The sequence below is a fragment of the Musa acuminata genome, chromosome BXJ3-8, assembly GCF_036884655.1.
Source record: "Musa acuminata AAA Group cultivar baxijiao chromosome BXJ3-8, Cavendish_Baxijiao_AAA, whole genome shotgun sequence".
NCBI classification, from domain to species: domain Eukaryota; kingdom Viridiplantae; phylum Streptophyta; class Magnoliopsida; order Zingiberales; family Musaceae; genus Musa; species Musa acuminata.
In genome coordinates this window covers 6,324,633-6,337,661 of record NC_088356.1, presented here as the reverse complement: position 1 = coordinate 6,337,661, position 13,029 = coordinate 6,324,633, and the positions used below count along the sequence as shown (strand labels likewise).

At 35.7% G+C, this 13,029-nt stretch overlaps 1 protein-coding gene across 1 annotated transcript; it reads right to left on the bottom strand.

Moving 5' to 3' along the window:
- Positions 1-278: 278 nt before the first annotated feature.
- On the bottom strand, positions 279-1,667 carry LOC135645719 (uncharacterized). The gene has a single exon (XM_065164361.1). It carries the CDS (start codon positions 1,665-1,667, stop codon positions 279-281), a length of 1,389 nt encoding a protein of 462 aa, XP_065020433.1.
- Between the last annotated feature and the right edge of the window lie 11,362 nt (positions 1,668-13,029).

Here is a 13,029-nt window from a genome sequence, read left to right as displayed (position 1 = left end):
ATGTGGTATGAAATTTAATTATTTTATAAATCATGAGAGAATAATGAGGTAACAAAAATTAACCAATTTATTAGTTATGTTAAATTGATAAACTTTAATAATATGAAACAAACTATAAAACCATGCAAATGACACACTATATAAAATAATTTGTTTTATTATATTTCTATAAAATCATACATCAGTGCTTCCGAATCTTCAAGCAGTAACTGATTGCTTGTTTTCTTCAAAAGGCTTATTGAAGGAATTGGAACCCAAAGCAGTAGCAGTGACCTCTACTAGATCTCTCGAGATGGATTATGGATTGGATTCGGGCCAGAAGGTACTGATTTCTTGCTTTCTTCAACAGGATTATGGATTGAAATCGAACCAAAAGACACTGACTTCTTGATCTCTCCAGAAGGATTATGGATTGGGTTCGGACCAGAAGGCACTGATTTCTTGCTCTCTTCAAAAGGATTATGGATTGAATTCGAACCAAAAGACACTGACTTCTTGATCTCTCCAGAAGGATTATGGATTGGGTTCGGACCAGAAGGCACTGATTTCTTGCTCTCTTCAAAAGGATTATGGATTGAATTCGAACCAAAAGACATTGACTTCTTGATCTCTCCAGAAGGATTGTGGATTGGGTTCGGACCAGAAGGCACTGATTTCTTGCTCTCTTCAAAAGGATTATAAATTGAATTCGAACCAAAAGAAACTGACTTCTTGATCTCTCCAGAAGGATTATGGATTGGGTTTGGACCAGAAGGCACTGATTTCTTACTCTCTTCAAAAGAATTATGGATTGAATTCAAACCAAAAGACACTGACTTCTTGATCTCTCCAGAAGGATTATGGATTGGGTTCGGACCAGAAGGCACTGATTTCTTGCTCTCTTCAAAAGGATTATGGATTGAATTCGAACCAAAAGACATTGATTTCTTGATCTCTCCAGAAGGATTGTGGATTGGGTTCGGACCAGAAGGCACTGATTTCTTGCTCTCTTCAAAAGGATTATGAATTGAATTCGAACCAAAAGACACTGACTTCTTGATCTCTCCAGAAGGATTATGGATTGGGTTCGGACCAGAAGGCACTGATTTCTTGCTCTCTTCAAAAGGATTATGAATTGAATTCGAACCAAAAGATGCTGACTTCTTGATCTCTCCAGAAGGATTATGGATTGGGTTCGGACCAGAAGGCACTGATTTCTTGCTCTCTTCAAAAGGATTATGAATTGAATTTGAACCAAAATGTACTAATCTCTTGATCTCTCCCGAAGGATTGTGAATTGGGTTCGGGCCAGAAGGCACTGATTTCTTGCTCTCTTCAAAATGATTATGGATTAAATTTGAACTAAAAGGCACTGACCTCTTGATCTCTCCAGAAGGATTGTGGATTGGGTTCGGACCAGAAGGCACTGATTTCTTGCTCTCTTCAAAAAGATTATGGATCAAATTCGAACCAAAAAGCATTGATCTCTTGATCTCTCCATAAGGATTAATGATCGGAGTTGGAGCAGACGGTGATACTAATTCCTTTATCTCTCGAAACTCATGCATAATATCTGAGGAAGGATCATGGATTGTGTTTGAACCCACACCACGAATCCCCCAAACAAGCCCTTTAGACAGTGTTAAAAACACCACGAGAACATAAGCGAGTATCATTTTATGAGCCATGTCGTTGGTTGGAGTTAGTTTGGGGAGACAAAGATGATACTTATAGGCTTTTCTGAAAATAAAAATGGAAGTCACCAATGTCGTATGTAACAAATCACGAAATATTTGGTTCCAGAGAATCGGTATATACTACCACGTCTTGGAGATATGCTTCCTTAGATGACATTAATACAGTGCAAAGACCCATTAATTTGTTTTTTTAGAAAATTAAATGTACCTGCATTTATTACTGAATAGAAGAAGATGTACTCTTTAGTGTTGTGACCATTTTTATTGAGAAAAGTTAGGAACTGGTTACTAAATATGATAGTTTAAATAACAAGCTTGAAAGTATTAGGCATTTAAATATTATTTCCATATAAAATAGTTACTAATAAGTATAATCTATATTTTCCAACGGTCAAAGGATCCAACGTTGAGCCGAAGAATCAATTGTTGTGACAAAAAGATCATCAAACCAAGGAATTGAAAACGTATCAAAAATTAAACATAATATTAAAAGATAAGATAATATTTCGAAAGATTCGACAACACGCTAAAAGTTTTGACAATGTATTAGAAGTTCCAACAACATGTATTAGAGTGGTTGATGTATTAAAGCATTGGTTGAAGCCAAATTACAAACTTGGACACTTCTAATACATTAATACAACATGCAGAAGGAGTGGTTGATGTATTAAAGCATTGGTTGAAGCCAAATTACAAATTACATTAATACACGTAGCGTAACACAATCTACGGGTGATGGTATCAGCACTTCATCGATATTATTTGTAATCATCGATAATTTCTTCCTTAACATAAATTAATTATTATAAATGATGTATTACTTTATTATTTATGTACTATAGTTAAGGAAATAATTAAATTTAGTTTCCTTAATCACATGGATAAATTAGAAATTCTACTAATCAATTAAATTATTAATTGATTTATTTCCTAATGAGTGATTTGATATTTAGGAAGTAAATAGTTTACATTCCATTTTTGTGTGTGAACTCTAAAAAATGAATATTATATTACTTTCTTTGTATGTGAAAGTAAAAGAAAAATAAATTAAAAATAAAAATTAAATTATTCTTTACCTTTCGGGGAGATCTCATTCCTCACCGAGTCTAATAATGGAAGGATTGATGAGAGAACTTCCTAAAGAGATGATATTGAAGAAAGGATGGTCGAGAAGATGTATGATCTTTTCTTTTTAATTAGTTTTGACTTATGTTTTGAAATCTTGATGTTGAGATTATTATAATTTTATAATGTATGATGATATTTTAATTTCAAATTTTCATGATTACTAAATAATAATAATTGATTTGTGATGTTAGAATGATTATTAATCTCTAAGCTTAAGTAAATTTTTATATTGATTTAATTATTAAATTTTTTTATTTTTGAATTAGCATAATAGTTCTAATTTATTTAATTAGATATATCTATGTTTTAAGAATTATGTGTGAAATTCTATAATGTAATTAGTTTTAAATTTAAGATCATGAATTTAAATTTTTAGTTAATGGATTTGAGTTATTCTTTAATAATTTTAAATATTAAAATTAATTTGATAAGAGGAGTTTAAGGCATTGGTTGAAGCCAAATTACAAACTTGGACACTTAGAAGGCCACACGTAGTGTAACACAATCTAGGGGTGATGGTATCAGCACTTCATCGATATTATTTGTAATCATCGATAATTTCTCTCTTAACATAAATTAATTATTATAAATGATATATTACTTTATTATTTATGTACTATAGTTAAGAAAATAATTAAATTTAGTTTCCTTAATCACATGGATAAATTAGAAATTCTACTAATCAATTAAATTATTAATTGATTTATTTCCTAACGAATGATTTGATATTTAGGAAGTAAATAGTTTACATTCCATTTTTGTGTGTGGACTCTAAGAAATGAATATTATATTACTCTCTTTGTATGTGAAAGTAAAAGAAAAATAAATTAAAAATAAAAATTAAATTATTCTTTACCTTTCGGGGAGATCTCATTCCTCACCGAGTCTAATAATGGAAGGATTGATGAGAGAACTTCCTAAAGAGATGATATTGAAGAAAGGATGGTCGAGAAGATGTATGATCTTTTCTTTTTAATTAGTTTTGACTTATGTTTTGAAATCTTGATGTTGAGATTATTATAATTTTATAATGTATGATGATATTTTAATTTCAAATTTTCATGATTACTAAATAATAATAATTGATTTGTGATGTTAGAATGATTATTAATCTCTAAGCTTAAGTAAATTTTAATATTGATTTAATTATTAAATTTTTTATTTTTGAATTAGCATAATAGTTCTAATTTATTTAATTAGATATATCTATGTTTTAAGAATTATGTGTGAAATTCTATAATGTAATTAGTTTTAAATTTAAGATCATGAATTTAAATTTTTAGTTAATGGATTTGAGTTATTATTTAATAATTTTAAATATTAAAATTTAATTTGATAAGAGGAGTTTAATTGGGGTCCGACTTGAGTCATGTTAATTTGTCAGACCGGATCGACTCAGCCCATGTGGTCATGTACAACATAGCTCATGTGACTAGGCATGATCCAGCCTATGTGGTCTAGTAAGAGCCAACCCATGTGGCAAGGTACGACCTAACCCATGTGGTAAGGTACGACCCAACCCATATGGCTAAGTATGATCCAGTCCTTGTGGCTAGGTTGATCTAGTCCATGTAGCCATGTATGACTCAGCCCATGTAGTAAGATATGACTCAACCATGTGGCCAGGCATGGGCCAGCTCATGTGACTAGGTATGACTCAGCTCATGTGGTCAGATACGACCCCAATTCATATATCTAGGTATGACCAACTCGCGAGCCAAGCATAACCTAGTTCAATGGTAAGGCTTAGCCCAACTTATAAGTGAGACTTAGCCTAGTCCATGAAGTTAAGTCTGCCCAACTATGCGATTGACATTAGACATATTGTCGCTCCTCTATCTAGCCCCTTGTACTTAACTTAACCTACTTGGAATAAGCATGTGCAATGCATATGACCTATCCAAAACTTAGGTGGGTTGGTTTGGTTTGGACTAACACTATACGACATAGTCCAATTTCCTCTCCCTTGTTAGTTTGAGCTCGTTAATTGACTAAATCAGATAGGTTTGATCGGTTAAAGCTAGTTTAGGGTGATTCCAAACTAACTTGACTAATTCAAACCTACTTGACCTAATCGAGATCAATCAAATCTAAAATATACTAGTCTAGGGTGATTCCAGACTAGTTCTATAAGGATTTGAGGTTGGTTCCATTAGATCATAATCGAATTGAGTTTGGTTTAAGTCAATTGAGCTATTCCAATTAGGGTTTTGGTTGATTGAGGAGTATTAAGATATTGATGTTTCATGCATTTATGATTTGATGAATTTAAAGGTTTTATCTGAAGATGTCATTTGAAAATGATTATTGGTTTTCTATTTTTTTATGTTTATGATATTGATATGATTAGTATCATATAGTAGATGTGACTAGACTAGTAGTTCATATTGGGAGCGCAACCTGTGAAAAGAGCTGCAGGCCCATCATAGTGCGGAGCCACCAATAAACATAGTCGAATAGATTTACATCAAGTATTGTCTCTCATAATATTTAATCATATTGATTTCTTGATGTATGAGTGAATGAATGAGTGTAAATGAATGATCATGAATGTTTATGTATCCCTACCAAGGGCAGGTATGGTGATTGCCTTTGGGGATTAGCTGGCCGTCAAACATGATGGTTAGACGGTTCCTCCATCCGCTGTTGGGAGGAATGTTTTCCCACTTGGGCGGGTGAGGGATACCACTCCATCGCTGTTGGGAGTGCGATATGGATTATCTCCATCCGTTGTTGGGAGGAATCCATCCCGTGGAGTATGCCTCTTCATCCGCTGTTGGAAGAGTGCACCATCGCATGTGATATATGCCTTTGTTATATGATTATTATATGTGTTTTGCATGTGGCCGATGCATGATTTTGTTTATTATGTAAGAAATTATCGTATCTTTCTTATGCATAAGTTTTATGATAAATCGATATATTTTCTTATTGAATTATTGATATATGTTTATATTTCATGAATATTAAAGATTATTTTTATGATTTTTCTGAGGTTTCTACTAACATGTGTGGTTGCTGATATGTTTTTATCTTATATTTATTTTCAGAGTAATCTACTACCGTGTAATAGATCTGAAGCTTGGATGGAAGAAACTTGTGACCCTATCAAGAAGATGTGGTCATTTTCTAGTTAATAGAATATTTACTATTATAAAGATAAGAATTTAAATTCAAAGACGAATGAAAAAAAAAAAAAAGGGGAGAGAGTCTATTATGTAAATTATGAATAATAAATTACTGATTTATTATTATTTTTATAAATTCGGGATGTGATATTGTTGGTGATGGCACCACGGTTGTTAAACTTTATGATGATGGCTCCACTAAAGTCATTGATAGTACCTCTAGTACTCCAAAATCATAAACATATGATCGCTTTGACTATAATTATAAGGCCTTTTGGGGTTATAAATATAGCGTTCGAACTTTGCTAATAGTGAATCCCTCCTTAAGTTTGCAAAATATTTGAACTCCCTCTTTGAATCTTATGTGAGTTTTCTCTATTTTCTTAAGTTAACGTATCATTCCAAGTGGTAAGAGGTCCTTAACATATAGAGATCATCGATTGGTAATTCTCTATCAAAAGTGTATGTCCCTTATGCTGGCTCTTCTTGGTTGATGTGGAGAGCAGGCTTCATGGGTAGGATGAAGGAATCTATAGAGAGAGGCAATTCGCCAAGAGCGGCTCAGTCTTCGAATGGTGAAGCTTGGTTTAGGAGCTGGGCAGTCCCCTTTGCTGGGTAACCTTCTGGTTGCACCTCTAGGCTACAACAATGACCTTACACAATAGGCATGCATCGAGGGTGTCTCGACTCGACCCCTTCAATGCTTAAGTTAAGAAAGCATGGGGGAGGAGAACAATAATATCAGTAGTGTAATCAAAAGAGTAAAGAGTCTCTTTTGCTTACTTGCCCTGGTTTAGTCCAGGGTGTGGCTTTTATACCTAGGCATTTGGTAGAGCTAATGGGCCTCCGTCAAGGCACCCCTTATTCTGAGTGGTGAAAATATTTAATGCGAACAGCTTGTCGATGTGTGCTCCCGAGGGCAATGTTTGGGGACTATCGGACTTCTTACTTCTTTGGGTCAGGCAGGGCGTGGTCCCCTTATTGTTCGTTTGGAAAGGAAGGCTAGTGAAATTGGGCCATGCCATCGACCATTAATGCAAAGCCAGGTTTATTTTTCCAACTGGGGGATTAGTGAGGAGTGGGTTTTACGGGGCCCACTTCGGGAAGTCAGGGTAGGCAACGTGACCTCCTATTGGCGATCGTATGGAGTAAGTGGTGTGAGAAGCTGGAGGGTGCCAAGATTAACCTTATCACTCGTCCCAAAAAGGCTTTTTTCGAGGTCTCAAAGGATGTTGCTTTTCTTACATTCCTGTATGGTATGTGATCGTTATTTATCTTCGGGTTTATCACTAGCACCATGGTGGTTGGCATGAAGCCCGTTTATGGTGGGCTGTACTTTCTTGCTAGGGCAATCTTTTGTCAGATGAGTGTTAACCTAAGGGATCCCTTTCTCTTTTCCTCCCTCTCTATCTTTGTTCTTCCCCTTCCGCTTGGGAGTTCATTTTCTCTCATTTTTTGACCTCCCCCTTTTGCTTTAGGATGTTTCCTTATTTGTTTTTGTCTCCCTCTTCCACACAGGAGGTTGGATCTTCTTGGGCCTACCCGTTCTTTAACTTATGGGGGCAAGTACTCAATCGCTTGGGTGGGAGTGTAAGTTCGCAATAGTGGGTGTTGACTTGATCACATGAGTAGGAGGATCGATATCAGTCTATCATAGTGGCTTTCGCCATAACGGGTCATGATTTGATTATCATAATGGATCTTAATTCGACAGCCATAGTGAGAGTATCATTATTAGTTTGTCAAAGCAGCTTCCGCTATAGTAGGTTTTGATTCGACTGTCATAGCGGGAGAGTAGATCCACTTTAGTAGCTTCCACCATAGCAGGTCTTGAGTTGATTGTCGTAGGTGGGAGAGTGGATCCGCCTTAGTGACTACCACTATAGTGGGTCTTGATTCGACTATCATACTATCATAGACTTAGTTGGAATTACCTAAGTCATGAGGCACCCTTGCGGCTAAGTCACAGGCTTAGTTGGAGTTGCCTAAATCGTGAAGCACATTTGTGCCAACTTCTCGGACTTAGCTGTGATTGCCTAAGTCATGAGGCGCCCTTGTAATATATGTATCCGTAAAAGGTCAGCCTAGTTGCAACCTCGTATAGGTCCTAAGGGACCTGTTAAATAGCAAGTTGATTAGTTTGAAAACGAGCAATTGACAAGTTTCAACATCTCGCGAAGAGAGAAGCTTTACAAGCAATTCAGTTAGCACCTTGAGTGCAAGAGAAAAAAATAAAGGATGGAGAAAACAAGAACTTTAGAAGGCTAAACAAATAGTTATAAGTTCGTAAACAACTACTCATCGAGTGTCAGGTGCAGAGGCAAGTTCCCATCAAGTTAATGTGCAAACTTATGAAGAATTAGTGCTATCAAGATAAAGTTTCGATTTAAAATTTTCAATCGATAAAACCCATATCATAAATATATTTAACTAAAAATATAAGTAAGGGTAGTCAATAAATAAATCAGCAAGTAATGACAAGACAAGGTAAGAAGGATGCAAATAGATTTATAGTGGTTCAGTCATCTTGACCTATGTCCACTCCCAATTCCTCTTCCCTCGAGGTCATCGACTTTCACTACCAATCTTATTTTCAATGGGTAAAGATCAACTACCTTTGTTACAGATCTCTCCTTTTCATGGACTTAGGAGAGAACCTGTATACCTCTCTTCTCCTTTTAACAAGCTTACGAGAGAACCTTTATACATTTATACCTCTCTTTTATATAAGGCCTCATACCTTCTTAGTATAACATCTACACTTAAGAGGAAGATGTAGGGAAATCTAGGGACGACATCACATGCGTAGTGGAAGAACATAAAACAAAAATCTTAAATTTCTCAAAAGTTGTTCTTCGATTGGTGTGAAAAAACTCGCGAAACTGAAAACCACATGTGAGATAGTTGTGTTACTTAGGGAGATCATATATCTCTGAATTCCTATAGATCTGTGGAAAAGGATTAAGGAGGTCAAGCGTCCTCCTCTTTAGCGGTGATCCACATGATAAGGGCTATAAAGGCACTCCTCAAATCACTGCCTAAATATCCACACTTGTTATATAAGGAGGAGAAGGGGAGAGGATAATAGGAAGTGACAACTAAGAAGCCTAGCCATGGCCCTTTGGTTCTCTCCTATTTATAGATCCCTCATGTCAACTTAACCATAATAGATCCTACTCTATTGGGTATTGGATCTTCATCCAACTACCTAAGCCCCTTAGATTAGTTGATCTCTATACAATAATCTTTCATTCGCTCTTATTTGATCTTATTCATAAGATCCAATAATTCATGGGCTTATTAGATAAATAATAAGATAAGAGCTCTAGCGGATATCTCATAACCGAACCTTTACTCGTCGTAACATCTACTATATATATATGACCCTCTAGGCCTAATATCGGGCTGGTCATGAGTCATACCTATCAGAACTCTTTCTGGCTCAGGGAATTATTATCTTCATTATAATTCACTTGACTCATCGACTGAGGATGTACTAGGCTACAATATCGTAGTCCCCAAATGATATAGGGGAATCCAATCCATTAGACTTGTCAGTCATCAGTTATCATGTATCTATAGTCCCTCATCAATCTAATATTCTAGAGATCGTATTTCGGGTATGGTGCCCATACCCTCGTAAGATTTCTACTTGAGGGGTATGGTGCCCATCACTTGTCAGGCCTATACAATTTCTACTTGAGTCTCGCTCTAATCGGATTCTCCTAGAGAATTCTTTCTCTTTCAATTCGAATGACCCTGACTAGGGATTTGTTTGAGTAAGAATATATGAGATATTCCTCTCATGATTTCGAGAGTAGATGATCCTCTATCGACACTCAATAACCCTCGTAAGATTGGCTACCACTCTCGATGATCGATTATGCTAGATCTGAAATTTCCACGCCTATTAGTCTAGTATCAAAGAGTGGAGTACTCATATAGGATATCTTTAATGTGTCAAGTCTAAGAACCAAATACACCACTATGATGACGAAATCGTTGTCTAACAATAACGTATCATCAATCATCCAATATTTCGTAAGCGGATCAATCAATAAACTTATTCTCCAATGAGCACCTGTACTGTAGCCTTAGTGTCCCCACATGAGCAGCTATGAGACTAGTCACCTTCATCATATAGACGAGTATATAGCATAGCAGTTTGTCCGTTTATCTTAATGTCCCTTTCGAGTAACCTAAGACTAGAATTATTTAGAGTCTATGTTTAAAGGTGAATCAGTCTCATTATTGTGACCTTATCATGATCTGATTCTCATTGCATAGATCTATAGATATCACAATATATTTATGCATCAAGCAATATAAAGTGAGAAAATACTATAATACTATTAAGCAAAAAGACTGTGTGTCATGTCATACATGCTATCACTTACGTAATTGGCTTGTAGGGTACCTATTACTAGCAATCTCTCACTTAACCTAAAGCCAATCACTTATGTGTCTGATCCATATCAGACCCCTATGACGCTCAAAGACAATTTGAGATAATGGCTTTGTTAGTAGATCTGCGATGTTATCTTTGGATGAAACTCTTTCCACTACCACATCTCCTCAAGTGACTATCTCTCTGATACGTTGAAACATCCTCAAAACACTTCTGATAAGACCTAGGTTCCCTAATTTGAGTAATCACCCCGTAGTTGTTGTTATATAATGGAATTAACTCCTTGTTTCCCGGTATGACTCTCAGATCTGTGATAAACTTCTTCATCCAGACTCCCTCCTTTGCTATCTATACCACAGCAATGTACTCCACATCTGTGGTCGAGTCAATAGTAGTATCTTGTTTAAAACTCTTCCAGCATACTGCTCATTCATTCAAGATGAACACATACTATGAATTAGACTTATTATCATCGACATCGGACTAGAAGCTCGAGTCTGTGTAGCTCTCAGCCCTGAGGCTACTTCCTTCGTGTATTAGTAAAAGATTTTAGTCATTTTTAAATACTTAAGGATACACTTTATTGCTTTCCAGTGCTCGAAGTCTGGATTCGCTTGATACCTGCTCATGACACTCAAAGCATGCACTATATCAGGCTTGGTACTAACATAGTATACATGATAGACTCTATCGCTGAGACATATAATATCCTATCCATGTCTGTCCTTTCTTCAGGAGTCCTTGAGGACATACTCCTAGAAAGCGATATCCTATATCTCATCAGTATAAGACATCTCTTGAAATTTTTCATGTCAAACCTTTTGACAATGGTGTCTATATACCTAGACTGAAACAAGACAAGTATCCTCTTGGATCTATCTCTATATATTCGAATCATTAATATGTAGGATGCTTCCCCTAAGTCCTTCTTAGAGAAATGTCTAAATAGCCAAGCCTTTACTGTGGAAAGCATTCCTGCATCATTCCCAATAATTAAGATGTCATCCACTTATAATACTAAGAAGGTGATAGCGCTCCCACTTATCTTCCTGTAGACACAAGGCTCATCTTCGTTCTTAACGAATTCATAAAATATGATCGCCTCATCAAATCTTATGTTCCAACTTCGTGTAGCTTGCTTTAGTTCATAGATAGACCTAAGCAATCTACATACCTTATAAGGATCGTCCTTGGACATGAATCTCTCAAGCTATATCATATATACCTCCTCATTGAGATTGCCGTTGAGGAATATGATTTTCACGTTCATCTATTATGTAATGTTCCTTACCTTACGCCAATCTCTTAGGCTTTGCTAGAATCTATAATAAATTATAGTTGTGATAAGCACTATTGGTATTCAATACAAATGCACTATCACAAAAATCTAATAATTGGAGACTGATCATGAATGTACTTGAAGCTTCTCCAAGCTTCTGTTTCGCCCTCTCTATAAGGTACTTTTTGTAGTTTCTCTTCTAGTGCCCATCTTTGCCGTAGTGGAAGCACTAGCATTTATCCTTTGTTAGGTCTTTCTTAGTAACCTTTTCTTTACCCGATCTGCCCTTGCCATTGCCCTTCTTAAGGGACTTTTTCTGGCTTCCTTTTCTTTCTAGTCTTACCAACACAAAGAACTGACTTCTCTTTCATGATGGTGCTCTTTGCCTCCCTCAACATATTGAGGAGCTTAAAGAGAGTCACCTCAAGCTTGTTTATATTAAAATTCATTATAAACCGAGAAAAGAAATTTGGTAGGGACGGAAGAGACTCTTGGATATCTCATATCGTTGAGTCCTACCCTATTCCTCAAACAATTTACGGAGATATAAGATAATGGATCTAACATCCATCTATTCATACTATCTTTGTAACTCTAGAGTTATAGAGCCCAACATGTGATACTGAGCAAGAGTGGAATCGTTTATGTACTTCACATAGCGAGCGATCTCATCCTCGCTTACCCTTTTCTCAAGCGTAGTCATTATATCAAGGACATACATGATTTTCACTACCGTAAGAATGATTCTCAATTTGCGGAGCCAATCGATGTAATTTGGACTAATGAGGCGGTTGACATCAAGTATGTCACGTAATGGATTTAATGCGATAAATTTCTAAAAATAAAGATATAGTAAAAATAAATAACATATAGATTTTGTAGAAAAATAAACAAATATCGATGTCTTTCTCAAGTAACCTAAGACTAGGATTATTTAGATTTTGTATTTAAAAGTGAATCGGTCTCATTATCATGATCTCATCATGATATGATTTTTATTGCACAGATCCATAAACATTAATATAAAGTGATAAAATGTCAAATATAAAGTGTGTGTATATATAACAATCAATATAAAGTGATAAAATATTAAATAATAATAATAAGCAAAAAGGCTATATGTCAAGTCACACGTGTCATCACTCACGTGATTAGCTTACAAAACACCTATGACTAGCACTACTTCAATCAAGATACGACCGATTACAAACATGAATCCTATGTTATCCTGTATGTTATTGGTTCATCTGGCACTTCGTTCGAACCTTCGGTGCATCATCCTCTCCTTCGGTGTATTACCCGATCCATCGACATATTGACCTCCCACAACATTCGATCTCCTTGGCGCAATATTCGATTCTTTTGGCCCGATGCCTCAACTCTTGGCACAAAGTCCTTCTACTGGTATAT

Excerpts from the sequence above, each read along its gene's own strand:
- LOC135645719 (XM_065164361.1), bottom strand. The coding sequence starts at position 1,667 with ATGGCTCATAAAATGATACTCGCTTATGTTCTCGTGGTGTTTTTAACA.